The sequence below is a fragment of the Nematocida homosporus genome, assembly GCF_024244095.1.
Source record: "Nematocida homosporus strain JUm1504 chromosome Unknown 4343, whole genome shotgun sequence".
NCBI classification, from domain to species: domain Eukaryota; kingdom Fungi; phylum Microsporidia; genus Nematocida; species Nematocida homosporus.
In genome coordinates this window covers 73,310-99,627 of record NW_026250684.1, presented here as the reverse complement: position 1 = coordinate 99,627, position 26,318 = coordinate 73,310, and the positions used below count along the sequence as shown (strand labels likewise).

The following is a 26,318-nucleotide window of genomic DNA, read 5'->3' as shown; positions in this document are numbered from 1 at the left end:
CATGGAAACTAACCAACCACATCGCTACTATTTAGAACAATATCCAAAAGAAGGAGAAGTTGTCGTCGGTCGTATCAAGTCCCTAACGGATATCGGAGCATATGTAACTCTTCCCGAGTACAATGACATTGAAGGTTTAATTGTTTATAGCGAGTTAACTAAGAAGCGAACCAGAAATATTCAAAAACTAATCAAAGTTGGCACATTAGAGGGATTTTTAGTCTTAAAGGTAGATAAAGAAAAGGGGTACATTGACTTAAGTAAAAAAAGAGCCCAATATGAAGATAAGCTATCTGCTTTTGAGAAGTACTACAAGGGCAAGATAGCCCATAACTTTATGCAGAGTGTAGCCGTTAAGACCGGGCGGAGTTTAGACAAAGTTTATGAAGAGTTCGGTTGGGAGGCCGAAAAGGAGTTTGGATCGTTATATAAGTGTTTCCGGGAAGTCTTAAGTAGTGAAAGTCTCTTGCAGAATCGATTAGAAAGGAGTGATTTTATAACAACGGCTTTTCTTGGGGAGGTAGAAGAGTTAGTGAAGCAAAAGTTCAGTATTCCTAAGATCAAAGTACGAGCTGATGTAGAGACTAAGTGTAACCAGGGAAGTGGGGTTAAAGTAGTGCGAGATATTCTAGTGCGTATAGAAAAGGACTATCCTGAGATTGACGTGGCTTTAGTTTCATCACCGGTCTTTTCTTTCTCTATTATGAGTGAAGATGGCGAGGTGGGTGAGAAAGTCTTATTAGGAGCCTTAGAGAAGTTAGAGAAGCGCATGATTGGAGCTGGTGGGGAGTATAAACTGGTTATGCCGCCAACGACCTTTGGGCCTCGACCTCAATTTGATAATGAGTCAGAGGAATCAGAAACTATCTCTTCGGATGGTTCTTGAGATCATCTACTAACTCAGTACTAGCTTAATACTTAAACTTCAGTCTCTGACTTCTTAAACTAGAAACAAGTGTAGATAAAGCATGTTTAAAACACTGTCAAGGAATCGATGGTGGCAAGTCAGAGCTGTATGTGCGAGTGGTGTGGGGATAGAGTAGAGAAGGGACAGGTGTGCAAGTGCCGGAGGAAGCCAGATGAGAAAAAGGTGCAGATTAGGATAGGCAAGCTTTATAAAAGCGTATATCTGGACCGTTTCTTTGCCAAATAAACACACTGATAGATATTATGTAATAGTTGCGATGGCCTGGGGTAAGATTAGCTCTGGAGAGTGCTAAAGCACCAAGGTTACTGTCGCACTAAAATGTTATTTTTAGATAGGCTTAATGGGCCAAATACTAGTTCTAGGTGTTAGAAACACGATTAGTCCAATTCGATCAAGTGATTCTGGGCGGCGATTAAAATATCCACGTATCTAGATTGAGTTCGTATGTGAGTTCGAGTTTGAATTCATGTTTAGAGGTGTGTAGTAAACTTATTCCTAACTCTGAAGAAGATTGCAGAGCCAACTCACTTATAAAAGGCAATCAGTTGCAGGCTTTCATCTCATTCAACTCAATACTAAACTCAACTCAACTCCACCCAACACCAAACCCAATCCAATTTAACACCAAACCCAACCAAACCCAACACTAACTCAATAGAGACTTGCCGTTTGGTCAGCAGGGCACTAGACATGGATTCTTATTGCCTTAGTATTAGAAAGCAACTGCGCAGAAAAACATCCAAGTCTAGTGGCGAGATTGGTAACACCCATTGTAGTAGATTGGCGGATAGATGTAAAGTGCCGAGGAAGTGCCTGGGTGGTATAATTCGGGACAGGGCTGCTTGGCTATCAGTCAAGGACTTTTAGAATGACTTAGAAGTCAATGCTGCCTGGTCTGTAACAAGCCCAGATTAGACCTAGCACGATATATGATTGTGAAATGGCCGGGATCTAATGCTAAGATGAAATAAAGATACTTTATTGAATTAGTATGTACTGAAGCAAGACTTATATCCGATTCTAGTTTGGTAATAAGCATTATAACAAAGGACAGCAAATAAAGCCATAGCGAAATTAGTTAGATCAGTTTCAGCTAATCACGACTTAGATTCTATTTTGAGGACAACTAAGGTTTCACTAAGGACCTTTTTAGCGACAAGAAGGGTGACATGGTATTGGGTGGAGAGAGTATCGGCTAGTTGTTGTGGGTTGTTGAGGCTACAGAGAAGCAGGTATCTGATGGGGACGTGGGCAGTGTGGAGGAGAAATTGTTGCGTTACTTCGAGGCCATGAACACCACCGGCCCAACTACGATCAATCCAGGCACCAGTCAGGTGGTGGGGTTCGCTAGGAAGATAGGGAGGATTGAAAATAGCCAAATCAATGGATGGTTTAATCCCGGCAATGATGCTGGTGCGGAGAGCGCTTGCATTGGAGTAGGGAAGGAGAGTGGTTTGGGTTTGCGTAGTAGCGTAGGGGTTAATATCAGTAGCCAGAACAAAAGAGGTGGGAAAGTGCTGGGCAAGTACACGGGATATATAACCAGAGCCTGAACCGACTTCAACAATGATTTTAGGCGGGGTAGAATGGGCAGCCAAGTCTTTCATAATGGCGTCTTCCAAAAGGAAGGTGTCTTCATCGGGCGGATAGACGTGGTGCATAGCGGGCAGTTAGTTCGCACAAAATAAAAGATATGGCAGTTCCTGGGATGGTGAGAGCATGAAAGGGTGGCCAGCTCTGACGGCTTGAAAAGCCGTTCTAAATGTGCGCCGAAGCTGTTTGTTAGGGTGGTGTAGGCCTGGAATGAGATAGGTGGAAACAAAATCAAGAGAAAGACGGGTGGCAAATGCCGGGAGAACAGAGATAAGAGTGGACGCTGATTTAGAGTCGGTAATTAGAGAGAAAATACGGTTTAGAAGACGAACAGCAGTGGAGTAGTCTGTAGGAGTCCCCCAGTTGGTAAGAAGTAGGGATTTGGCTAGTAGACAAGCAGTTTGCCGGAGTTTAGGGGAGGTGGTGGCTAATAGATGATCAAGTAAGGGTAGCAGGAGGGGAAGGGTATTGCGGGTAGGCTTGTGCGATAGATAGTGGTGGTTGAGGATTTTACAAATGGAGTTGAGAATAAAGTGGTGAAGTGGTAGCAGTTGAGTAGTATTATTAGGATTATTAGAGGTAGTGCGGGATGTAGTGCGGTCTGGTTTGGGTTGGGTCCGGATGTCGAGATTGAGGTAGGGATAATGGAAAAGAAGAAAGGTAAGGGTGGCAGGTAGGTTGATAATTGATAGGTGTTGAAAGGCCGTGACCACAGCTGTACGATGGGTTTTAACGGGAAGAGGATTGGTTTGGGTCCAAAGTTGGGCGAGCCAGAAGGTGAGGGTGCTTTTGTTGGCAATACGCGCTAGTAAGACGGCTTCTGCGGGTATTTTGTTGTTGGCGTAGCCCTTCAGTCGTTTGATAAGTGCTAAGCCAGATTCTTGCCACTGTGCAGTGGCTTGGGGGAAGATTTGGATCAGCTGGAGGCCTAGTTGGTAGAGGATAGGAAGACTCTCAACGGGGGAAACAGAGATCAGTTTGGGATAAGCCCGCATGAAAGTGCGAAGAGGAGGAAGAGATTCGGACTCGAATGTTAGGGTTGGACGAGCTTGTTGAAGAATTGTGTTAATGGCGGATAGAAGAGTAGTTGGTGGAGGTTGCGGGTGGTTAAGAAGAAGTTGGGCTAGAATGCTGTGTTGAGTAGTGGAAGGAGACAAAGGTGCAAGCGTGCTAAGAAGAGAGTACAAGTAGTCACTAGGGGAGGATTGGAGGCTAGTTAGGGACCAGTCGAGTAAGTTATTGATAAGCGTGGGCTGATTCTTGGAAGAGAGCTGAGTGATAACTCGGGTTAGGTTGAGGAGAGTATACGGGCATTGCTTAGCGAGTTGAGTGAATAGTAGGGCCTCGGATAAAGTATTAGACTGGATGAAAGCTTCTAGGACAACTTCTGGGAGGCTAGAGGAGGAAGCAGTTAGGTCAATAATAGAGGTGTATAATGCGGGATGTAAGCAGGCGTGGGTAAGGAGAGAGGCGGTTTTGACATGGGTTTCAGTGTTTGTGGTAGGGTTGAATAGATGAGTTAGGAGGGTTTTGAATAGAGCGAAGAGTTGCGGGCTATTGGGAATCTGTGAAAGGTTAGCAGATAGCAAGTTAGTTATGAGATGAGCTAGCTCGGGGGTAAGAAGATTGTCCGGTGATTTTTTAAGTTGTGATTTTAGATAGTGTAGTAACCGAGTAGTACACTGATTTTGGCTTGGAGACGGAAGGTATTCAAGTAAACTGGCTAGAGCACCAACAAGTCGGTAGCTGCTGGTTTGGGTAAATAGGTCATATAAGCTGGTGGCTAATAGTTGATTGCGCTCTAGGCTTCTGGGGTAGTTAGGGACCCGGTTTAGCAAGGAATGAAGGATGGCCCGGGTTTGTTTCTGTTTGATAGCTAGAGGGGCGATCTTAGCGATCTCGGTGGCGACATCTGCGCCTTGGCGTTGGAGTTCATTAAGAGCGGTCAGATAGAGGGACAGAAAAAGAGGATTGTCTCGCTCCTTAAACAAGTAGCCTAGCATTTCTTCGGCTGTTTCATGAGCAGTGATAATTCGAGCTAGTTCCTGGAGGGTTGCGCGGTTTAAGGAAGGCTCAGCAGTCCGAGTGGTTTGGGCCAGTCGGGCAATTCGAACTTCTACTTCAGTCCAAATATCCTGAGAAGTAGTCGCTAGAAGAAGGTCTTGCCGAATACGGGAGAGAATCTTGTTATGGGTAAGGTCTCTAGCCCTAATAAGCGCATCTAAGACTAGAGAGACGGGTACTGGGCCATGGTAGCTAATCAAGCTATAATGAACCATCTGCAGCAAAGGAAGAAGAAAGGCTTGAGTTTCAGACCCAATTAAGCGCGAGCAAAGAAGAATAGATCTATGGGAATGCTTTTGTGCGGCAGTTTTGAGTTTGCGAATACCTTTATCTCTAAAAATAACATTACAGAGCCATTCGGTTTCTTTGGCACGCTGGGCACTATCAATATCAGTGGTAGCAATAACTGACTGAATAAACCGTTTACAGTCTTGATCAATTGGCAAGTCACTAACTAGCTGGTCTAAACTAGCTCTAAAAGGGTTAGAGGTGTTGGGAAAAGTGGCTAGGCCAAATCGCACTAGGGCTGTAAAAGCGCGGCGTTTGTCTCGTCTCTTAACATGTTGTTTAGCCATTCAAATTTATTTACCGCCTTGTTTAACCGTATTAACACATTCTATTTCCTGCTCTTTATCTAAGCACCAAAGGTTGTATACCTTTAAAACGGTCAGAAACCCCAGCAAATGCATAAAGAAGATTCCATCAATATACCTATCACTGATAAGAACCACAAGAGCACCTAATCCAAGAGGAGTGCTACCAATCAGCAACATAAACATATTCACCACTAGAATGGACCCATAGTTCCATATTTCAACTTTCAGAGCGCCAAGCTTAGCTAGTTGGGAAAAGGAGAAGAGAAAGCTCATTATCGCCGGCAGCAAAAAGATAATGGCAAACACGCCTACTCCTAAAGAGGTTAGATTGCAAACCAGCAAGATCCCTGTTAGAAAACACAGGGCAAAAAGAGTATTACGGCGGCACATGTTGGCACACTCGCTCGAAAGCTTTTTAGGGAACATCCAAACGTACCCAGTGCCAAAAGCCGCCACAAAACTAGCTGCCAAGCATCCCAGCTGCAAACTAACCACAACCGCGTAAAAGGCCCGACTAAGTAGCGAAAACCCGCGAATACCAAAACAAAGCACAAGATCTAAAGAAATTGTGGCCAGATAGGTTCGCAGGAAGAGAAGCATCTCTTTTCGGGCTGGATAGGAGTACATCTTTTTGGTTCGGTTGATAAGAATGACACACATGACAATGCACATGGACAGAAAGAGAATGGTGTAGGGCGAGTACAGATTGACGCGGCCAAAACTAACAGCCCGGGCTGGAAATTTGGCATGCACGCTTCCTTGGAAGAGAACAGAACAAACTGGTAAAGAGACCATTGAACAGGCAAATCTCATGTCGACCAATGCCCCCATAGTGTTTGTTTGGGCCTGGTTAATATATGATGTACTGAGTGACCACCAAAAAGGTCAATAAAGCACACAAACACTGAATGCTTCGACTGATAGCAATATCCAGTGGCCGTAGTTTATACCCGGTCACTTGTCCTGGAGCGTATTCAATGCCCAGCAGCATTAAAACCACTAGAATAATGTCTTGGTGGCTGTTCGTGCTAATACAGACAAAGTAGAGAGCTAGCACGGGCAGAGCCGTTGAGAAAAAGGAATGGGCGCCCTCGGTGTATTTAAGAGACCAAGAGAAAAGCTGCATAACGCCCAGGAAGACTCGATAGAGAGTGTACTTGCCATCAACTCCCATAGCCTTTTGAAAGGCCATATAGATAAAGGAGATGTTAATGGACAGGCCAATGGCGCGAGCTCTCTCTTTTACTGGGACCGGCTTCTCTTTCTCGTTCTTCTTTTCTTCCAAGATCTCTTTGTACTCTTTCTGAAGATCATCTTGAGACTTCTTTCCCGGGCCGTTTATATGGGCCAGAGCAGCATACATGTCTTCGTATGCCTGGCTTTTGTTCCTATCATTAGCGATGCGCTCTAAGATTTCTTCAGGTGTCTCAATAATGTAAATATGGGACAAAATCGCGCCAAAGATAGCAAAGGTTAGCATAGCCGGGCACGACCCAACAGCGGCACTAAGGGTAGGACAAAAGTGCAGGGAAAAGAAGGTTCCAACACTAATCCAGGCAGAAACCAAACTAGAGATCAAGGAAAGATCCTTCTTTTTAGTCTTAACACACAAGGCGCCACCATACAAATCAGCCACTAGGCGGTAGTATGATGTAATGGTGCCAAGCGAGAAGGCTCTAGCATAAGGCGCATACATCAGCATGACTGGTACAATTCCCAGCAAACTACCAAAGACATACTTATTTCTGTAACTACCAGGGATCAGTGCAAAGTAAGGTCCAACCGCCATGCCTATTAAAGAAACAATGATCTCTAATTTTGGCTTCAACATCTGTTCTGCCACCACACTTGGCAGCAGCAAGAAACAAGAAGAAATAGTCATCCAGCGCATATTCAATGGAACTCCATTAGTGCTGTCTCTTCCCTCCATGTCTAATAAACAATTGATAAACACAAGGTTTCATTGGGTTATGTTAGGTTATGTTATGTTATGTGTGATTGGGTTAGTTTAAGTGTGTAAGATTGGGTTAGGTATTGAGATGAAATAAGATAAGATTGGTTAACCCGGCCATATTTACAGACCATAAGATACCTCAACTTAACCAACCCAAGAGCATCTCAATCCAACCCATCCTAATACCAACTTATCCGAACATAATACCAACTTATCCAAACCTAATACCATCCTAACTTATCCGAACCTAACCGAACCTAACTTAATCCAAATCAAAGGGTTTGTGTTTATTTCCAGCATTAACATAATTCGTAGTCTCACCCAATACTAACCCAAGTCAACTCATCAGACAAAATGGAATCCTCCACTCTCCCTCATGGCATAGACCAGTTTTTGGTACAAGTCCTTCTGAGTAGGATACGTATACAGCACCAGCCGCCTAAAACACGCATGGGCCGTTGGCAAAAACCCTTCTGCATTGACCTTTTCGATAGCAATGCATTCACTGGCTCCTTCTTTAACATGCTGCACCGCTGAACTGCCCGTAATAAACTGTAACACCTCCCGCCGGAACTCGTCCGTGCCTTCCTTCATAATGTTCCAGAAGAACACAACCTCCCGCGTATTAGCATTGCATCGCTTGTAAATCGCCATCTCCATTAGGTAATCAACCGGCACAACAGCCACCCCTGAAACCAACCGACTCAACTCATCCGCGGTAAAATCCAGCACCTCATTTGTCACAAGCGCATGAAAAGCCCGAGTTAGTTCCACATACCCGCTCTTCTTGCCATACGTTTCATAGCTAATTACTTCCTGGATAAACTTCTCCTTATTCTTATCTGTTACAGCCCGCCCTTGCTGGTCCACAAACTCCATCTCATTAACACTGTTGGCCCGCATCCAATCAATGCTCTGTCGCACCGAAGCATCAGTAATATCGTCATACCCTGCTTCTTGCTGCAGCACCGCCTTCCAGAACAATGGCGAAAATCGAGTCACCACCTGCACCTGCTGAAAGACCACATACCCCAAGAAGAACCCCATAAAGGCATAAAAGGACGCATCAGGCACATCCAGCACAAGATTAGACTTTTCAGTTTGTCGGTGTTGGGCCAAGTCCGCATCTGAAGTCAAATCAAACAATCCGTCCACCAAGCAAATACGCTCATCCTGAACCAGCCGCGCTGCCGCCAATTCAAACATTTCCTTGCGCAAAGCCCCGTGGTCCTCACCAATCTCACCCACAAAGTTAATGCAAATCTTCCGCTGCATGTGCTTTCGCCGCCGCGGATCAGCATATACCTTGTAAAGCGTTTCCACAATCAAGTCCCGCGGTGTCTCCAAGGTAATATACGAAAAGATAGAAACGAACATGTAAGGCGAACTGCGCAGCCGGCGCACTTTCCGAATATAAGACGCCTCCTCGCTAGACAGATTCTGCCCACTCTGCTCAGAAGCCTCAAGCTTCGCTGCCATATGGGCCAAATTAACCGATTCATTCTGCAAAATCGGCGCATAACCTGACGTCTCCATAGTCCGCAAATTAACCGTATAAGTCTCACCATTGTACAGTCTTCGCCTAGTTTCACCCGAATCAAAAGTCATCTCCTGTGAGAACGGTTGTAAATCAGTACGAGCAACCCTATCCCGCTCATACATTCCAAAACAACTCAACTCGCATAGCCGAACCATTACACTGCCCTTATACTTCGCCGTCTCCACCGGCAGAGATGTCACTCCATAAACCAAAGGCAAGCGCACAACCTCCTTAGAAAAAGTTATCACTAACTCCGGTAGTCGCATCCCATTTATCTCCCCTGTTTCCCAAACTAAACCCACTCGAGTGACTCCCTGTCCACGCACAGAGACTGAATTAGACCGATCTCGACCACAAGCAATTTCTAGACGATAAGAAGGCGGACTTCTAAACCACCCAAACTTTCCCCGCCGCCACATAGCCACCCGATCTACTTCAACAAGCATGAATAGCGCCTAACATTTTAAATTTTAATGACGCAATCGACTAATCCGCCCCAAACAGAAGCTGAGTTTCTAATAATTCTTGGAGTTCAGCCAAATAAGGCCAAAGAACTTCTTATGAACAAGAGAGTCAAAAGTATTGTTGAGCAACTTCAAACCGACCTTAATTCGCCCGCCCAACTAAGTGCAGGCCAGAAGAAGCTGCTTTACAAGGTAATTGAAAAGGCCAGTTCTAGAACGGCAGCGACTCGGTATAGCAATTTGATTTTAGCCGAAAAGATAAGAACTGAAACTGACATTCTAAATGCCGAAAGTGTTATGCAGAAGTATCCAGAGGCAAGTGCAGATGAGTTATGGACGTACATGGAGCAGAATGTGCCTAAGACCGATGAACTAGTTCGCATTGCTAGTGAGGTTGTAGCTGAAAATGCAGGTGCGCCGCGAGTAAAGGTTCTAAAAGAGCTAAAGCATCACTCTCGCCTGCAATTTGTGCCGCCTCGTGAGATTATGGCTCTGTTTGAAAGCATGTCCTTATCAGCTACAGTGGAAAAAGAAGTCGCCAAAGAGACTCTCAATGCGCAGAAAGTAAGTGAGTTACTGGAAATGGCCACGGCTCCCATGCCGGCCACACGGACAATCAACCAAATCTACCAAAGAGTGACTATTCCTGAGCACTTGCGTACATCCAAGGACAGGAAATGGACCCGGTATCTTGAAGGTGAAATGCAAAGCATGCACACGCCCTTTACCAACTACCAGAAGACGCCTGAAATTCTAAAAGAGCATATTAAGCGTACTAAAGGCCAAGTCCGGGTGCGATTCCCACCCGAGCCCAATGGCCACTTGCATATTGGCCATGCCAAGGCCCTTAGTATTAACTTTGGCTACCGTGACTTTTACAACGGCTGGATTTCCTTGCGCTATGACGATACTAATCCGAAAGCCGAGAAGACTGAGTACTACGAGAAGATTGAAGAGATGGTGCGCTGGATGGGATACACACCAGATGCCATAACCTGTGCTTCTGACTACTTCCCACGGTTGTACGAGTGTGCTGTTGAGCTTATCAAAAGAGGCAAAGCCTATGTCTGCCACCTTTCCCGAAAAGATGTCTCAGAACGCCGTAAAGAGACCATGACAAGCAAGATAGCTAGTCAAGTAAAAGAAATCGGAGAGGAGGAAGAGCGTGTAATCAGTCCATGGCGTGATCGATCTGTTGCCGAGAACTTAGCTGAGTTCCAGAAAATGAAGGACGGCCACTATGAAGAAGGCGATGCCGTCCTTCGTATGAAAATGGACATGTCCAGCGACAACCCGCAACTATGGGACTTAGTTGCCTACCGAGTAGTTAAGCACCCACATGTTAAAACAGGCGACCAATGGTGTATCTATCCTTCTTATGATTTCACTCACTGTCTCACCGACTCATTTGAAGATATTACCCACTCTTTCTGTACTACTGAGTTTATTAATTCGCGAACGAGTTATAATTGGCTTTGCGATGCCCTTGATCTCTATCGCCCGGTGCAGTGGGAGTATTCCCGGCTTTCTTTAACCGGAGCGCTACTTAGCAAGCGTTACATTACCCGGGCTATTCAAGAGGGTAAATTCACCGGCTGGAGTGATCCACGACTCAGTACGTTAGAAGGACTACGAGCTCGAGGCGTGCCACCCCAAAGTATTCGTCGTTTTGTTGAATCTTTAGGCATCACTACATGCACAAGTGAAATATCTCCGCATATCTTTGAAAGTATTATTCGAGAAGATCTAAACAATTCTTCTAAAGCCGTAGCTATTTTCAACCCACTAGATCTAATTCTACCAGATAAGCGCACCGTGCTTATTGACCAGAAAGACTTCCGAGCCGGCCCTAATGATCCTTCCTTCTTCCGTCTCCAACGCCAGAGTACAGTCCTGCTTAAGGAAGTAGGTCCAGTCGAACTTGTCTCTGAAGACCTTCCTTTACAAGTCCGACCTTCTACCCGACCCCATTCCGCCGCCATTCCATGGCTGCCCACCGATGCCCCAACTGCCACTCTAGAAGTCATTCGTGGCCAAGAGACTCAACTCTTCACCAATGCCCGCATTTCCCCCGAAGCTGCAAAAGCTCCAGCACATACCTACTGGCAATTCCTCCGTATTGGTTTCTTCATTCGCCTTGACACTCCCACTCCCCACTTCCGTCTAGTCGTTCCTCTTAAAGCAGCGCCTCTCCTTGAATAAAGCAATCCTCTTAAGTTAGTATCTCATTAGATTAAGTTAGTATCTCATTAGGTTGGTATCACATTAACCAACTCAACTCAACTCAATCCAATACCATACCAACTCAATACTAATCTAAACCTAACACAATCTAAACCTAACACAATACTAAACCAACCTAACACAACACAACCCAATCCAACACAACCTAACTCAATACTAATCTAAACTAAACTCACTACTACCTTTTATTGGTTGTTCTCTGAAGTTGAGACAAAGTAGCTACCCGTTAAGCCAACATGTTTAATCATTGACATTGTAACATTGTCTACTTCCAATCTCTCCACATCAATGATACTCTCAGAAGGAACAAAGTTGTCGTTTCTTTCTCTCTCCTCTTCTTGCGCCTTAATTGAGACTCCCTTTACTCGGCCATACCTAGTACGTTTCATTAGTCTAGTTGCGTATCCAGATATTTTGTTGCGCAACTTCTTTCCCTTAATAATCGATACACTTTCTAAGACATCCCTGTTTTGGTAGAAATCAAGGGTTAAGTTTGTATAGTGTTTTTCTACGAACTGTTTTGCTGCATTCTTAATTAGCTTAGTACTAACTCTGCCCATTTCAAGGGGGTAAAATTTAAAACTAAAAATAGAATAGATAGTATTATGTTAGATTTGGATTGTGTTAAGTTGATTTGTGTTAAGTTGATTTGGATTGTGTTGTGTTGTGTTGTGTTAGATTGTGCTGGGTTTAGTATTGGATTGGAATGAAGAGATAAGAAAAGAAAAGGTGTACGTTTATGTTAAATATTGAGGTTGTCTAGTAAATCAAATACTAACCTAATACTAGATAAGATACTAATACTAACTCAATACTAATTGAATGCTAACCCAATTAGAGGGCGGCTGCAATAGTAACCCAATAGAGTTTTAGATGGGTAGGACAAGGATAAGTTGAATGGGACTGAATCCTGGGTGGTGGATTGGGTGCTCAATCAACGTAGTAATGGCCTACTGCCAACTTAGTGCTAGCCAGAATCTTTATTCACAGGGTGTATTAACCAACTACTCATTGGAGTCAGAGCTTTGTGATTTCTTGGAGAACAAACAATGGCCTTTGTAGTGCTGGATCATATTGTCGCGACGTGAGAAAGACTTAGGACATTCAGAGTTAAGACATTTGAAGGGTTTAACGCCTGTGTGGATAATGTAATGCCGGCGCATTCGACTAAGCGATGGGAAGACCTTTTTGCAGCCATGGAAAGTACATTTGAAGACTTTCTTGCCGCCCACATAGACCATGGGAAATTCGACATTGAGTTCGTCCTCTAGGTCGGAGTAGGTGGCTTCGACTGACTCGACGTTCTCTTTTTCCAGCAGGTCGGCATTGTGGGTGGAGAGGAGTTTGAGCTCCTTGGCGGCACAGTTAGCAAGGATATTAAAGGATGCCATGCGGTTGGGTTCGTCAGGCAGACTTGGATAGTCATAATCGGACTCACTAGGAGACTGTTGCTTAGAGCTGCTCCGGCGGCGTGGCCGGGATCTTTCTGAATCTTCTGAGTAATTTAGGTCTTCACGGTTCTTTGCCCTGTTGCGTTCCATTTACCCAACCCCTTGGTTATGCTAATCTATTCATCTAGGGGAAATTCTATCCAACCATTTGCTTGTTAGATAGAAAGTGGCACTTGATCCAATCAGTTAGCTGGCAGTAGCTAAAATCTTTCCATGGAGTATGTGGACTTACTAGGCCGAGTATTTCGCTGGGATACTGGGTTTGAAAGATGGGTGCTTGTCCCTGAGGAATGGATTAGATTAGAGATGGCTAAGGTTTACTCCGCAGACCAGGAGTTGGGACTGCCAAATTCAAGGGAATCACCAGAAGAATACTCTAGAGAAGCAGAACGTAAAGATCAACTCAATCACTTTAAGATAAACAAAGAAAGTGACGTGCCTTCAATAGTTATAAGAGAACGCGAATCAATTTGTTGGCTAGATCAAGGAGAGATTGATGATCGAGTAACTTGGCAGAAGATAGTGGCTATAATTAGCAAATCAGAGTACTATGTGCCCAACCATCCTTTTATGCACCAGTTTAAGGCCTGGTTAGAAGTAAGCAAGCGCATAGGTTCTTTAGATGAACCGACTAAACGAATGAAAGCCAACTCCAGTCAATTAGTCAATACTAAGACCAATGATTGGTTGCACCCTGAGGTGCCTATTGCTCGCCTGGCCGAAAGACTTATTCAAGCCCAGGCCATAATTCCCAGACTAGATTTTGCCTGGTCCGCTCTTAAAGATCTAAGTAAGATTCCAGGGTTTACATCCGAACAAGAAAACGATCTATTAAGTGTTTTAGCCCAAACAGGATACATCTTTATCAATCAAGTTCTAGTTAAAGAATCCGACTACCAAGCCACACTTAAAGAAATAGAAAGTCTAATCAACGAAGGCCATAATACACCACCCCAAACCAATCTACCCACTGAGCTTTACCCCAATCTCATCAAACAAGCCAAGAAGAAGCACCGGATCAAAGCCCGCCAACTCATCAAGCAAGCCTTCTACGAAAAAGGAGTCCTTCTCAACCAGAACCCCGCCCAGTTCTTCTCTCTCCTCCCTCAGTTCTTCTCTCTCCTCCCCCAGTACTTCCCCCACCAGCCCAACCTCACCAAGTACCTCCAATCTCTACAAATAAACCTCCACCAAGAGTACCAAACCCTACAACAAGCCTACCAAGCCCAACTAACCCAACCCAACTCCTCCGACTCCCTTGAAGAAGGCGAGATCCGCAACTAACCCAATGCCATTAAATATCACGAATTTCACAACTTAATACACAACGTAGTACACACATAGTACACAACTCAATACGCAACATAATACTATCATAGCACACAACATAATACTATTATAGTACGCAACGCAATACACACCATAATACTATCATCATACCATTATACTACACAACTTAACACCAACTTAATACACACCATAATACTAACTCAACTCAATTGTTTATTTGCTGACAGTGATTCCTCTCTCCTTAAGCATGGCAAAGTAAGCAATCTTCTTCTGCCGACTCTTGGTCTGTCTGGCAATACGTTCAGTAATTCGTCTTGCCCATCTCTCCTTCTTCTTCTCTGTAACAAGCCGTTGAATCTTTGGTTTGACAATAACGGTCTCTCCATTCTTAAGAGTCTTCTCATGGCCAATTACGTACGGTTCTAAGTCAGTCACATCGTTGCTTAAGTTAAAGAGCTTTCTGATCTTAGTTGCTCTTTTAGGTCCCTTAGGTAAAGGAGTTACTCGGTCATTAAAGCCTTCAAAGACATGTTCGCCTTCCTTAAGTACGGCTAAGTTAAGCACTCGAATCTCCTTAGAAACAATGCATCCTCGGACTGTCTTACGTCTTCTTAAACCATCTCGGTTGCATCGGAAGCCAACATCGCCCTTCTTAAGCAATAAACGCACTCGTTCTTGCTTCTGAACACCAGGCTTCATTGGGAATCCTTGCTTATCTGCTCCTCCAGTGATCTTTAAAAGAAAGCCTTTCCATTCTGGTCCAATAAATTCAGCCTCAATAATATCTCCGATCTGTTTCTCGTATAACACGGCTTCAACGTGATTTTCTACTTCAACTACTGTTTGAGTAGTTCTGGCTGGATTGGCAATACTAAGCTTCATATACAGGGATACAAAAATAAAAAGAAAATAGACAGTTACTTAGCGATTTAGAGATTAAGTGGGTTAATCTTGGGGTGGTTGGGGTTAAGTAGGTCAATAACGGGTTGGATTTGGGTTAGTATTGGGTTGGATTTAGTCTTTGGTTGTTGTTTGGTTTTGGTTTGGTTTGTATTCTGTTTGAATTTGAATTTGGTTATGTGTGAATTTTCATAAGATATATATATAAGTATAAGTGGGTGTTAGTATTGGGTTATGTGTAAGAGTTGTGTATAAGTAGTTATGCTTAAGTAGTTGTATAAGTAGTTGTGTTTAAGTATAAATAGATGTGTAATTGGGTTATGTATGAGTAGTTGTGTATAAGTATATGTTTAAGTAGTTGTGTATAAGTATAAATAGATGAGCTAGTTTAAGTAGTTGTTTAAGTAAATGTGTTAGTTTAAGTAGATCTTTAAGTATATGTCTAAGTGTATGTGTAGCTGGATTAACTATGTGAGCAGTTAAGTTAAGTGAGTTCTGTGAGTAGCTGATTAAGTTAAGTCGTATGTAATTGGTAGACTAAATAAATGAATATGTAAATGAAGACTGAGTGCGTAACGTAAGATGTTATTTCTTTCTTAGGGAGTAGTAGTGCTGTAGGAGGGCGGTGGTGGATGGATCAAAATCGGGGCTTGATCTTTGTTGCTCTACTTGAGAAAGGATTTCTTTGGCGAGGACTTTGCCTAGCTCGACTCCGAATTGGTCGTAGGAGTTGATGTTCCAGATAAGGCCTTGTACAAAGATCTTATGCTCATAGAGGGCAATAAGAAGCCCTAGAGTGAATGGAGATAGTTGGTCGTAGATAAGTGTGATGGATGGGCGGTTGCCGGTGAAATACTTGTTCTTGTCTTCGTTGTCACGGCCGAGCATTAGAGCTCGGGATTGGGCTAGGCAGTTGGCTATCAGGACATCATGTGCGGTTGAGTTTTTGGCTTCAGATGATGCTCTGGTGGTGCTGATTTTTGGATTGGCGGGAATAAGGAACTCGGTAAGAACCCGAATAGTTCCTTGGTGAAGAAGTTGGAAGTAGGAGTGTTGGACATCGGTGCCAACTCCGCCCCAAACAATAGGCGCTGTTTGCTTGGAGGTGTCTACTCCGGAAGAAATGAACCTTTCCGGGAGTAGAAGTGACCCGTCTTTGGTGCAGGACTTACCGTTGGACTCCATCTCGCATTGTTGCAGATAGGCTGGTAAAAGCTTTAAGTAGTGGTCGTAGGGAACAACACACTTGTTATTGAACCCGTACTCGTTGAAGTACTTGCACTCGACCATGGCATGAAACATTGGCAGGTTATCTCGTACCGGCGTGTTCAAGAAGTGGTTGTCCATGGCGGCTGCCCCGGCTAGCATTTCTAAGAAGGCCGGGAAGCCCATAGCTAGCGCGGAGGAAAGACTGACACAAGACCAGAGCGAGTACCGACCGCCCACAAAGTCCCACATGTCCAGAATGTTCTCCTCTAAGATACCAAAGGCCGTGGCCTTCTGCTTGGCCGCTGTAACTGCTAAGAAATGAGCTCGGACCACGTCTTGTTGTGCCTTGCCTGGATGAGCCTCGATAACTTTCTGCAAAGCAATCCGGGCATTCTCCAGAGTTTCCTGAGTTGTGAATGTCTTAGATACAATCACAAAGACTGTCTCCTCCAAAGAAAGATCGGCCGTACAGGCGTGCATCTCCTGAGCATCAACATTAGACACATAGCGGAAAAGAGATCCTTTTGGATTACTAAGAGGGGCAAGAGCTGCAGTAAGAAGTCTTGGGCCCAAATCACTTCCACCAATACCAATGTTCACCACATTTTTGATCGGCTTCCCTGAAGCACCCATCATCGTCCCATTCGTAAACGACTCCGCAATTCGCTTAAGAGAGAGCAACTCTTTAGCAATAGCTTCTTCTTCCGGGTCAAGTCCCTGGCTACTCTCTTTCTGCATCGCTGCAATAACATTCTGAGAACGCAGCTTAACATGAAGAACAGGCCGGTCCTCTGTATAGTTAATCTTCTGCCCACTAAACATCTCCTTAACCCGGTCACCGATCTGCATCCCCTCTAAACGCTCCTCCCAGGACTTGATGTCACCCTCTTCAATGTGTGTCTTTGTATAGTCCACCAACAAAGACCCGCCTTCCGCTCTTAACAAGCGCATAAGCTTAGAAACTCTTTCCTTATCCTTCATAAGCTCACCTAGTTGCTTCATACCTAGCACTTTTTGTCGCCTATTTATAGACCAATCTGTAACCATCAGTTTGTAGCCAAACAACAACCCAATCCCTTTACCAAGACAACCACCTATCCAGCCAAACAATCAAGTCCGTATATGCGTTTATTTATATGGCCGGCCCAGAGTCCTCCTTACGCAGCACTCGTTGGTCCAGGCACTTACTTTGACGAAAGACAGCATTGCGAATTACCCGATAGGAAAAGACCGATAGCTCTAAATGCTCCCAGTCTTCCTCCCGTAGTAACTTCAACTCTCCTACTGTCCGAATGTCTTGGCACTTAACTTTCTGTACCCAGTCACTGAATAGCTCAGGACGAGCATGCCTTTCCGCCGTATCCATTAACAACTCCTCAACCGGGCTAGCATGCTCGTACTCCTTCAAACTATCATCCACCCCAAGCATCTTTTCCCTAAATGGCCTATAACTCTCTCCAAATAAGACGTTCTTCATCGCACGCGAGGCAAAGACAGGTAGTTCAAGCATCTCCCAGTCCTCCTCCACTAACATACGCAAATCCCCAACTGTACGTACGTCTTGGCGCTTCAATAAATTGTTCCAACTCTCAGCCGTACTTTTAGTCCGCTTAACCAGCGTAGCTACTTCTAAGGCAAAATCGTAGACCGGCTGGATGTCTTTGCATTCAGTAGTTGGATACTCAATACTATCCTCAGAAGAATGCACTGAATTCTCAGGAGAACTCTCTTTACTGCGATTTCCATTCTTTTTCTTCTCTTTACTCTCTTTACTCTCTTTGCTCTCTTTGATCTCTTTCTTCTTTTCCTTTTCCTCCTCTTTCTTCTCTTCCTTCTTCTCTTTCTTCTTCTCTTCCTTCTCTTTACTCTCTTCCTCCTTCTTCTTCTCCTCTTCTTCCTTCTCCTCAATCTTCTCGATGAGATTCTCCATGTGGGCTTTGATCAGATCCACCTGTTCTTCTTCAGCTAAGCCTTCATCTTCCATCTCTCTAATAACACTCTCTACCGTATCTTCTCGTTTGTTGAAACAAAAGGAGACTCGCTTACAACTCCGGAAGAAGTGCATCTGAAATGAGAACATATCCTTATCTAAAGTAGAAGCTTTAACGGCCACTCCGGCCTCGTGGTCATAAATAGACTCTGAATTAGGACCTCGTCCTGGATTGTTTAAGACTGGCTCGTACTCTTCCCCGTCAGGAATGCCGAGTTCGCTCCCGCGTCCGCATGCACATAAGTCTAAGCTCTTTGACTCGGGGTAGAAGAAGTGCAGAGCTTGAATCTCTTCTATTAAACTACTAGTGTAAGGAGCAGAAAGAGCGAGTAGAACAACTTCTTTAAAGCAAGGCACTGGGATATGCTCAATCTGTTCAATAATAGCTCTTTGTAGCTTATCCTGATCCGGCTCGCTTAGTGTAGATAGTTGACTGCTGAGCAGAATGCTGGGGCTGATTTTACCCCCTCCTAATGCTAATAAACACAAGCCTAAATGTCGTATTCGTTCGGCAGATGACTGTTTCTCTGTTTCAGCTAACTCAAGGCCTAAGAACTCTTTCCAAAGAGAAGGACTATGTAAATACACACGGCCGAGACAATCTATACGGGCAGTTTCAATACTAATCGGAGTGCAGCACTCCTTCTTCTCTAGCCATGCGCACACGGATAGTAGTTGAGTGGATATTTGTCTGATAAGAGCTTCATTAAGAATAAGGCCTTCAAGGAAAGATAGTAGACTTTGTTCGGCACGGGCTTCGGTTACTAGTAGCACTGAGGATCCTTGAACTGTCCAGTGCAGTATGCGGGGCAGTATTGGAATGCTGTCCTTTTGGTGCTGCTGCACGGCTTCTAGACGGGCCACGTACCCTTCTTTCTCGGCCTCTACTCCTTCAATCTCTATCCAGCGGACTGTTTCGGCAGTAGTGGTTGAAACCCCCGCATACTCCGATACCCCCTGGCCGGAAAAGACCTTTTTGAGCCGGAGATACTTGCCTAGCTGAGTTGACGGCTCTTTCGTCTCTAGATCAGCTAGGTCTGTATGCTTTGGCTCTCCTTTCTGCGGCTGTATTCTTCTCATTCGTAAAAATAAACTTTACGTGGCATTTAGGAGGTCCTGCTGTAACTCAATCTTAATCTCTTCAATTTAGCACTAACCGGCTATCTAATTGTGTGTATAATTGCTATTAGACTAAGATTAGGTTAGTGTTGGGTTAGTATCTATTTTATTATCTCAATAAGTATCTATTTTATTATTTGAATTAGGTTAGGTTGTGTTAGGTTGTGTTAGGTTGGTATTGGGTTGAGTTGAGTTGGTGTTAGGTTGGATTGGTATTGGGTTAGGTTGGGTTAGGTTGAGTTAGGTTGGGTTGAGTTAAAGTATGTTAAGTTATCTTAATTTGATATCTAATTAAGTGCTTGATGGTTGTATTGTGCCGGGTTGAATAGCTGTCTAATTAAGTGTCTAATTTATAACAAGCGTATCTCTAGCCAAATGTGTGCCTAATTACTTATTGCACTATTCAATTACTCAATCACCTAACTGTCTACTGAGTTAGGATAGAATTAATGTGGTTGTAAAATAATACAATACCAACATAGTAGTAATCATAACACAACACCAACACCAATCATAACACAATACCATATCAATTAAAGCAAGTAATTTATTGTTGTTGGCCTATCTCAATACTATCTCAAACTAACCCAACGTTAACCCAGCTAAATGTATAGCTGAGTATGTGCTATTCTGCGCCGTTAGGGCTGTTTGGTTGAAGTAGTAGCCGGCTCGTCGGGATGTAAGCTCATCTCCGCTAGCTTCTGGCCGAGAATACCAATCTCGTCGGAAAAGTCCTTCTCTTTCTCTTTCAGACTCTCCTCTTCACTTGAGAAGTCAAACTCGTCCTCGGACTCTTCCTTGATGAGCAAATCACTTCCTATCTGCTCAGCAATTACCTTTAAATGCTCAACTTCCTCTGAAGTATACTCATTCCCGGTTAGAATCAATGTGCACATTGCTGTCTTCTGCATGAACTCCTGCAGACTGCGCAATGAAGAAGAAGTGATTTCATTGTACGACAAATCAATCTCGCGTTCTGGTAAGAGTTCACCTTGAACTCTACTCCGGAACTGAATGCCTTGAGCTAGTGCCTCCAGCCCTCGATCGCCCATTAAGCAATCACTAGCATTCAAAGCTTCAATGTTCCAACGGGCCAAGCACTTAGCTAAAACAACAGAGCCGTGTTCTAACAAGAAGTTGTCGGCAATATCTAGCACCCGTAAGTGCAACGGCATTAGGGAGTGCAATAAGTCTCCAATTATTACACTAGGAATACTGTTCTGGTAGATCTTTACACTATCTAGATACGGGAATAACTCCAGAGCCTTGCCAATCTTCCGAGCTGAGTCCTCCAATCGGTTCCGGCCTATCTCAATTGACTGCAAAGCAACACTTTCTTTAGATAGAGCAGTCAAAGCCTCTGCCAAATACTCTCCTCCATCTCGGCCTATACCATTGTTGTTAAGCACTAAGTGCTGCAAAGTGTGCATCTTCTCCACTAAAGGACAGAGGATCTTCATGCCATGCAATGATAAAGCATTATCTGACAGATCAAAGTACTTAATACCAGATAGTTTAGAAAGATACTCTACTACGTAGCCTAATGACTCTTCCACCTCAGCCTTAACTCGCTGCGTAAAGATGCCTTTGAAAGTCACGGTCTCAAGTTGTGGGATTGTACTAAGTAATTGCACTAAAGCTAATAAACACTCCGGACTAAACGAATTCTCACTAAGATCAACTCCAGTCAAAACATTTCGGGACTCTTCAATCTCATCCAGAATCTCCTTAATCTCTTCTTTGCGGTCGTATTTACGCTTCTCTTCCGAGATGCTTACTATTTTCATGTAAATTTTTAGCAGGACGGCTTTAATGGCCTGCTACTGAGTTCCAATAAAGATTATATTGAGTTTGGTTTTGATTGACTTGTCTTTGAATTGAGTTAGGTTTGTTTTGATTTAGTTTAGTTTAGTTTAGTATTTGGCTTAAACTTAAACTTAACATAATTTGCGGTAATACTATATTAAGTTAAATTAAACACAATAATAACTTCAGTTTATTGAGTTAGGTTGGGTTGAGTTGAGTTGGGTTGGTATTTGAGTTGAGTTGGATTGTTATTTGGGTTACTAGTAGAAGGAAATTAAATTGGGTTAGACTTAATTGAAATATTAAAAGTAAAATAAAGTGGGTTGGGTTTGAGAGTGGTTGGTGTTATAATTGGGTTAATATTTTGTTAAAATAGAGATAAGATTGGGTGAGTTGAGTTAGGTATTGAGTTAAGTTAAGTTGATATAGTAGCCAGATACGAATGAGATAGTAATGAAATAGTAATGAAGTAGTGGAGATGTAAATAAATGATAGTGTGTTTATTGCTTAAGATACCAATGAAATGCTAATGAAGTACTAACTTATGATTACGAGGTGGTAATTGGTTGGTTTTGGGTGGTGGTAGTAGTAGTGGAGATTAGGGCTTAGAGGGAGAGATGAGGAAGAGGTCTTTTTGCTGGGGGGAGCGCTCTTCGCCGAGGGCGCGATTAAGGGAAAGCTTTTCTTTATAGGTTCGGCGGCGCAGCCAGAGTGTGCAGTAGTTTTTGCGGACATTAGTGGCTAGAAGTCTTCTTTGATAGGCCCGAGTGAGTCGTCGGGATTCTTGTTGTAGTTTAGCAAGAACTTCAGCTCGTGAGGGTGTGGGTGTCTCTCTTTCCATTTTTTAGAAGTAGAGATGGCGGTGGTATAAAAAGTCAGGGTAATAGTGGGTTAAGAGGACAGTAATGGACGGATTGGGCTGTGGTGGGGATGGATGTGTGTTAGATTGAATAAATGTAGTGTTAATATTGGATTGGGGGTGGGGTTTGGATTTATGTTGGTGGCTGGATTTGGGCTTATGCTTAGTGGTGGATTTGGTAGTGGAAATATTGGAGTGTGTAACTGGGCTAGGGGTAGTGTCAGTGGGGAAAGTAAGAGTTTGACCGGTGATGGCGTGATAGAATTGGGTGGCTTGTTGGATTTCTGAGAAATGTATCCAGAGGCGATATATAGTAGTGTTCTGTGGGGTGGGATGAGTAGTAGTGGAGAGAGTGGGGGTATGGGATGAGTTGGTGGTGGTAGTGGTAGTGGTGGGGAGAGTGGGTGATTGTTGGATTTCCAGAATGCCAGGATAGGTGGAGAAGAGGAAGTCTTGCATGTACTGTTCTAGTTGGGAGATGGTCGGGTAGCTAGGATGGGTGGGAAGGGGTGTAGTAAGAAGAGAAATAGTATGGGTTGGGGTTGTGGCACAGGGAAGTTCGTTGGGGAGAATGGTAGAAGAGAGGTAGAGGGGATGGCTGCTGGGGTGAGGGTAGATAGTGTATGAGAGCTGGGCTAGGAGAGAATGGAGAGAACCGGGACTTTGTACAATAAGATAGTGAGAAAGCTGGTGTGAATGTTGGGTAATGGTTGGGGAGATAGGTGAGGTAAGTGCAAGGGAAGATATGAAAGAACGAAGAGATGGCTCAATAGTAGAGAGCTGAATGTTTGAGAAAGGGCCGAGAATAGTGATGTAGCTGCGGGGTAGAGGTGTAGGAGAGAGATAAGGTTGCAGTCGTGCATAAGTAATACAAGCAATATCTTCTAGAGAATAGGTGGTAGTCGGGGTGGTAGAAGGATAACCGCGGGTAGTGGCTTGTGTATGGGCAGTATAGATTTGGCGGAGATCAAAGGGGAGATGGGACATGAAAATAAAATCGGAATGGCTGAAGATAAAGCACCGGAGGTGCGTCGTGTATTACTGGGCTTAGTAGACAGAGAAGTTGTGCAAATGAGAATAACTGGGAGTGGACATCGACTGGCACGGTATAAGCGAGCGGCTGCTTCAGTTGAGGCGCACACTGGGCCAATTAGTAGCTTAGCAGAGCTGCTAGCGATTAAACATATTGGGAAGTCTACTGCGGCCGAGGTACAGAGGTTGCTTATTGAAAGTGGCTTGGGCGGACTAGCTGGCGATGCAACAGTGGTGGATGTGGATAGCGGTCGAGACCAAGCTGAAAGTGCGACTCAGCCTAGTAAGATTGGGGCGTTTCAAGTGAATTATCAGCAGCAGGTGGTGCAAATAGGTGGGAATCGGAAGAGCTGGAAGCGGGTCTTTGGAGTTGTGGTGGGGGGCGAGGAGTGGAAGGTTCCTGTTCTATTTAGCTTGGCCCATTTAGTATTGCAAGTGCTGGAAGAAGAGTGTGTTAGCTATAATGACACGGTTAAGTCAGTGAGCTATCTACGATATAAATGCATGGACCAGGCTCTGCGACACCAGGTCGAGTACGGGACGCGGCTAGTAGCTGAGTGCACCGAGAAGCGAGTTAAAGGAATAGTCCAATTACTCATTCGACATGGTCTAGTAAAGGGGTTAGATAATTTGACTCCTACTATAGCTGGCCGTCGGACAGCTCTGTTTATTAAGCAAGCTGTTAATTGGCAGGAGCATTCTTGCTCTTTAGCCACAGCAACCATGAACTGGGCAAGAATGGGCAGTACAAACACGATCTGCAATGTAAATAGCCAAAACGCCAATGCAAACGCCAATCTCAGTGTTCCTATTACTCTTTCTCGGCCGGTCTCCTCTACCGTAACCAATACCTTAAGTACACCGCTTAATCCTAGTCTTACTCAATCTAGTCCTAACTCAGCCTCGCACTTGACCATTCCGGTCTTATTGGTGGACAGCCGAGAGCGAGCGGGCACTAACCCATTCTTCTTTGGAAGCTCATTAGGACGACTGGGTGTGCCGATTGAGAATCGAGTTTTGCCCATTGGTGATTTTGTTTGGATGGGCGTGAATGGATCAACTGAACTCTTTCTGGGGACCATTGCCGAACGGAAGACAATTAGAGATTTGATGCACTCACTTAGGGATGGCCGGTATATGGAACAAAAACACCGATTGAAGGCCATTACCGGTCGCAAGATCTACTTAATAGAAGGAAGTATTCCACTGGCTAATTTAGCCGTAACAAAGAGTTATTTTACCGCGAGCTTTTCCTTAATCATCGAAGGATTCCTTTTACTGCCCACTAGATCCATTGAAGAGACCCTAGCAGTCCTTCATGGCATTAGTGCCTATTTAGCCGAGAAAATAGACAATAATCATATGCAAGTAGATAGTCCCTTAAGTAGTTTATTGCTGCATGCCCAAAAACGAAAGACCGAAGATTGGGCGCCAAAAGACCGAATGATCTCCTATATCAGTGCTATTAGAGGCATATCATTTTTCGCGGCTTCACAAATAGTTGCTCTCTATCCGAGCTGGTCCAAGCTTACACAAGCCGCCCAGAGTCCCAGCATCCTACTACCACAATTGGCTGAAATCAAAACAGCACCAGAAGGCAAGGCATTAGGACGTCGCCGCGCACAAGCCTTCCTTACAGCTCTTGGCTACTAAATTAGCATTGCGTTGCACTGAGATAGGTTGTAATGGATTAAATTGTAATGAGATAGGTTGCAATGAGATAAGTTATGTTATTTTGAGGGGTAAGTTAGTGAGGGTTAAGTTGGGTTAAGATAAAAGGAGTGCCAATAAACGATATGTAACAAATTAGGCCAATAGACATTATTAGTGTTTTAATCAAACATGGCACAAACACAAAACCATCACAACATAACATAACAAAATACAATCATCTCATAACATAACAAAATACAATCATCTCATAACATAACAAAATACAATCAGAACATAACACAAAACATTACAAAACACAATGCAATCATCACATTGCATAACCCAAAACCAACGTAGTAATTTATATTAAGAGGATTTCACGGTAGTTCTGTAAGAGAAACTCTAAGTAGTCGCGAAGACTTTCTAAAGGGCCTTTGAAATCAGCTGCTAAACAGCTAGTTTCTTCATCAATAAAGAAGAGAGGCGCAAAAACAACCGCTAAGTTCTTGAATTTCAGCGGACTGTCTTCTTTGGTGATTAGGCGGTGTAAAAAGTCACAACAAATCTCAAACATTATTCGTTTTTGGTCAGATAAAACAAATAACAGCACAAACCGTGATAAGAGCTGCTTTTGGCTGGTATCTGATAGTGTATTTATCCGCATGTATAAATCGATGTACTTGGAAGGAAAGATCGGACACTCCTCCTTGACCATTACCTTGTAAACAGCCGCAACTGTCAGCACACTATACCCACCTAGAGCATTAGTTATAGCCCCAATATTCATAGGTCTATCGGAATTGCCAGCTGGTGTTTTACCACTGGCCGCTTTCCCTAAATCTCGGACTTTAGCCGACAGTTCATTAATCTGTTTAGCTGATGCACTCTCCCGAAATAGTTCAGGAACCGGCTTCAAATCCGCGGCATCCAGAAATTGCATTAGCGCTTCCCAGCTCTTTGAAACTCGTAGAGCCGGCCTAGCTAAACAAAAGCTTGTTTCTACTTCTTCATACTGGCACCGGCCACTTTCTCCATGGCCCAAGTAGCTCTTTAAACGAGAATACAGCCGTGATATGAGCGGTGCAAGTTCTGCCACGGCTCGAGTAGACACGAGATTGTCTCTGTCAACGACAAGCCGGTTAATCCGAGCCACTTCTTTATCAGTTAAAACTAAGTTTAAAAGACTCTTGTTCTCTGGCAACAAGAACCAACTGCGATATTCTTGCCTTGCGTCTGTTGAGAGTACATTCAAGCTGTTCTTTTCCTCGTCCTTCATGAGATTGTCCGAGTTGGTGTATTTAATGCAGTGTTTTAGGCTAAAACAAGCCATTTCGACGGTCTTCTTCCAACAATGCATCCTGCTCTAGCTCTTTGAGGCGTCTTTTGTGTCCTCGAGATTGTCTATGCTTATCTAATGTACTGATCTCCATTACGCGGTCACACTCTAAACACCGCGTGTTATTGGGGTTCTCTAACGGCTCTGGCTCGGCGCCAACACTAATAAACTTCCTAATTTGGTCTAAATCTTGCTTGCGATTCTTTAGTTTGCAACTACGACTGATTTCGCGGTGAACGGCTTTACGACTATTAGTAGACTTAGAGGGTTTACGGCGACTCATTGAAAAA

At 44.0% G+C, this 26,318-nt stretch overlaps 19 protein-coding genes across 19 annotated transcripts; 4 read left to right on the top strand and 15 right to left on the bottom strand.

Moving 5' to 3' along the window:
* Position 1: 1 nt before the first annotated feature.
* Positions 2-886, top strand: NEHOM01_0721 (translation initiation factor 2 subunit 1; the record flags this gene model as incomplete). The annotated part of the gene is made up of 1 exon (XM_051489599.1): positions 2-886. One exon carries the CDS (start codon positions 2-4, stop codon positions 884-886), a length of 885 nt encoding a protein of 294 aa, XP_051345559.1.
* A 1,139-nt stretch (positions 887-2,025) lies between these two features.
* On the bottom strand, positions 2,026-2,589 carry NEHOM01_0720 (release factor glutamine methyltransferase; the record flags this gene model as incomplete). Its single annotated transcript, XM_051489598.1, has 1 exon — positions 2,026-2,589. The coding sequence occupies one exon, from the start codon at positions 2,587-2,589 to the stop codon at positions 2,026-2,028; it is 564 nt and encodes a 187-aa protein (XP_051345558.1).
* Positions 2,590-2,598: 9 nt separating this feature from the next.
* Positions 2,599-5,160, bottom strand: NEHOM01_0719 (uncharacterized protein; the record flags this gene model as incomplete). Its single annotated transcript, XM_051489597.1, has 1 exon — positions 2,599-5,160. The coding sequence occupies one exon, from the start codon at positions 5,158-5,160 to the stop codon at positions 2,599-2,601; it is 2,562 nt and encodes an 853-aa protein (XP_051345557.1).
* Positions 5,161-5,166: 6 nt separating this feature from the next.
* Positions 5,167-6,012, bottom strand: NEHOM01_0718 (uncharacterized protein; the record flags this gene model as incomplete). The annotated part of the gene is made up of 1 exon (XM_051489596.1): positions 5,167-6,012. The coding sequence occupies one exon, from the start codon at positions 6,010-6,012 to the stop codon at positions 5,167-5,169; it is 846 nt and encodes a 281-aa protein (XP_051345556.1).
* A 19-nt stretch (positions 6,013-6,031) lies between these two features.
* Positions 6,032-7,111, bottom strand: NEHOM01_0717 (uncharacterized protein; the record flags this gene model as incomplete). The annotated part of the gene is made up of 1 exon (XM_051489595.1): positions 6,032-7,111. One exon carries the CDS (start codon positions 7,109-7,111, stop codon positions 6,032-6,034), a length of 1,080 nt encoding a protein of 359 aa, XP_051345555.1.
* A 369-nt stretch (positions 7,112-7,480) lies between these two features.
* Positions 7,481-9,121, bottom strand: NEHOM01_0716 (uncharacterized protein; the record flags this gene model as incomplete). Its single annotated transcript, XM_051489594.1, has 1 exon — positions 7,481-9,121. The coding sequence occupies one exon, from the start codon at positions 9,119-9,121 to the stop codon at positions 7,481-7,483; it is 1,641 nt and encodes a 546-aa protein (XP_051345554.1).
* A 27-nt stretch (positions 9,122-9,148) lies between these two features.
* On the top strand, positions 9,149-11,341 carry NEHOM01_0715 (glutaminyl-tRNA synthetase; the record flags this gene model as incomplete). Its single annotated transcript, XM_051489593.1, has 1 exon — positions 9,149-11,341. The coding sequence occupies one exon, from the start codon at positions 9,149-9,151 to the stop codon at positions 11,339-11,341; it is 2,193 nt and encodes a 730-aa protein (XP_051345553.1).
* Positions 11,342-11,568: 227 nt separating this feature from the next.
* NEHOM01_0714 (small subunit ribosomal protein S17e) lies at positions 11,569-11,943 on the bottom strand (the record flags this gene model as incomplete). The annotated part of the gene is made up of 1 exon (XM_051489592.1): positions 11,569-11,943. One exon carries the CDS (start codon positions 11,941-11,943, stop codon positions 11,569-11,571), a length of 375 nt encoding a protein of 124 aa, XP_051345552.1.
* A 444-nt stretch (positions 11,944-12,387) lies between these two features.
* NEHOM01_0713 (uncharacterized protein) lies at positions 12,388-12,924 on the bottom strand (the record flags this gene model as incomplete). Its single annotated transcript, XM_051489591.1, has 1 exon — positions 12,388-12,924. The coding sequence occupies one exon, from the start codon at positions 12,922-12,924 to the stop codon at positions 12,388-12,390; it is 537 nt and encodes a 178-aa protein (XP_051345551.1).
* Positions 12,925-13,047: 123 nt separating this feature from the next.
* Positions 13,048-14,118, top strand: NEHOM01_0712 (uncharacterized protein; the record flags this gene model as incomplete). Its single annotated transcript, XM_051489590.1, has 1 exon — positions 13,048-14,118. One exon carries the CDS (start codon positions 13,048-13,050, stop codon positions 14,116-14,118), a length of 1,071 nt encoding a protein of 356 aa, XP_051345550.1.
* A 219-nt stretch (positions 14,119-14,337) lies between these two features.
* Positions 14,338-15,006, bottom strand: NEHOM01_0711 (small subunit ribosomal protein S6e; the record flags this gene model as incomplete). Its single annotated transcript, XM_051489589.1, has 1 exon — positions 14,338-15,006. The coding sequence occupies one exon, from the start codon at positions 15,004-15,006 to the stop codon at positions 14,338-14,340; it is 669 nt and encodes a 222-aa protein (XP_051345549.1).
* A 603-nt stretch (positions 15,007-15,609) lies between these two features.
* Positions 15,610-17,235, bottom strand: NEHOM01_0710 (glucose-6-phosphate isomerase; the record flags this gene model as incomplete). The annotated part of the gene is made up of 1 exon (XM_051489588.1): positions 15,610-17,235. The coding sequence occupies one exon, from the start codon at positions 17,233-17,235 to the stop codon at positions 15,610-15,612; it is 1,626 nt and encodes a 541-aa protein (XP_051345548.1).
* A 130-nt stretch (positions 17,236-17,365) lies between these two features.
* NEHOM01_0709 (WNK lysine deficient protein kinase) lies at positions 17,366-19,303 on the bottom strand (the record flags this gene model as incomplete). The annotated part of the gene is made up of 1 exon (XM_051489587.1): positions 17,366-19,303. The coding sequence occupies one exon, from the start codon at positions 19,301-19,303 to the stop codon at positions 17,366-17,368; it is 1,938 nt and encodes a 645-aa protein (XP_051345547.1).
* Positions 19,304-19,980: 677 nt separating this feature from the next.
* On the bottom strand, positions 19,981-21,129 carry NEHOM01_0708 (Ran GTPase-activating protein 1; the record flags this gene model as incomplete). Its single annotated transcript, XM_051489586.1, has 1 exon — positions 19,981-21,129. The coding sequence occupies one exon, from the start codon at positions 21,127-21,129 to the stop codon at positions 19,981-19,983; it is 1,149 nt and encodes a 382-aa protein (XP_051345546.1).
* Positions 21,130-21,746: 617 nt separating this feature from the next.
* NEHOM01_0660 (uncharacterized protein) lies at positions 21,747-21,989 on the bottom strand (the record flags this gene model as incomplete). Its single annotated transcript, XM_051489538.1, has 1 exon — positions 21,747-21,989. One exon carries the CDS (start codon positions 21,987-21,989, stop codon positions 21,747-21,749), a length of 243 nt encoding a protein of 80 aa, XP_051345498.1.
* A 3-nt stretch (positions 21,990-21,992) lies between these two features.
* On the bottom strand, positions 21,993-22,994 carry NEHOM01_0707 (uncharacterized protein; the record flags this gene model as incomplete). Its single annotated transcript, XM_051489585.1, has 1 exon — positions 21,993-22,994. One exon carries the CDS (start codon positions 22,992-22,994, stop codon positions 21,993-21,995), a length of 1,002 nt encoding a protein of 333 aa, XP_051345545.1.
* A 15-nt stretch (positions 22,995-23,009) lies between these two features.
* On the top strand, positions 23,010-24,692 carry NEHOM01_0706 (crossover junction endonuclease MUS81; the record flags this gene model as incomplete). Its single annotated transcript, XM_051489584.1, has 1 exon — positions 23,010-24,692. One exon carries the CDS (start codon positions 23,010-23,012, stop codon positions 24,690-24,692), a length of 1,683 nt encoding a protein of 560 aa, XP_051345544.1.
* Positions 24,693-25,053: 361 nt separating this feature from the next.
* NEHOM01_0705 (uncharacterized protein) lies at positions 25,054-26,049 on the bottom strand (the record flags this gene model as incomplete). Its single annotated transcript, XM_051489583.1, has 1 exon — positions 25,054-26,049. The coding sequence occupies one exon, from the start codon at positions 26,047-26,049 to the stop codon at positions 25,054-25,056; it is 996 nt and encodes a 331-aa protein (XP_051345543.1).
* NEHOM01_0704 (bud site selection protein 20) lies at positions 26,009-26,311 on the bottom strand (the record flags this gene model as incomplete). The annotated part of the gene is made up of 1 exon (XM_051489582.1): positions 26,009-26,311. The coding sequence occupies one exon, from the start codon at positions 26,309-26,311 to the stop codon at positions 26,009-26,011; it is 303 nt and encodes a 100-aa protein (XP_051345542.1).
* Between the last annotated feature and the right edge of the window lie 7 nt (positions 26,312-26,318).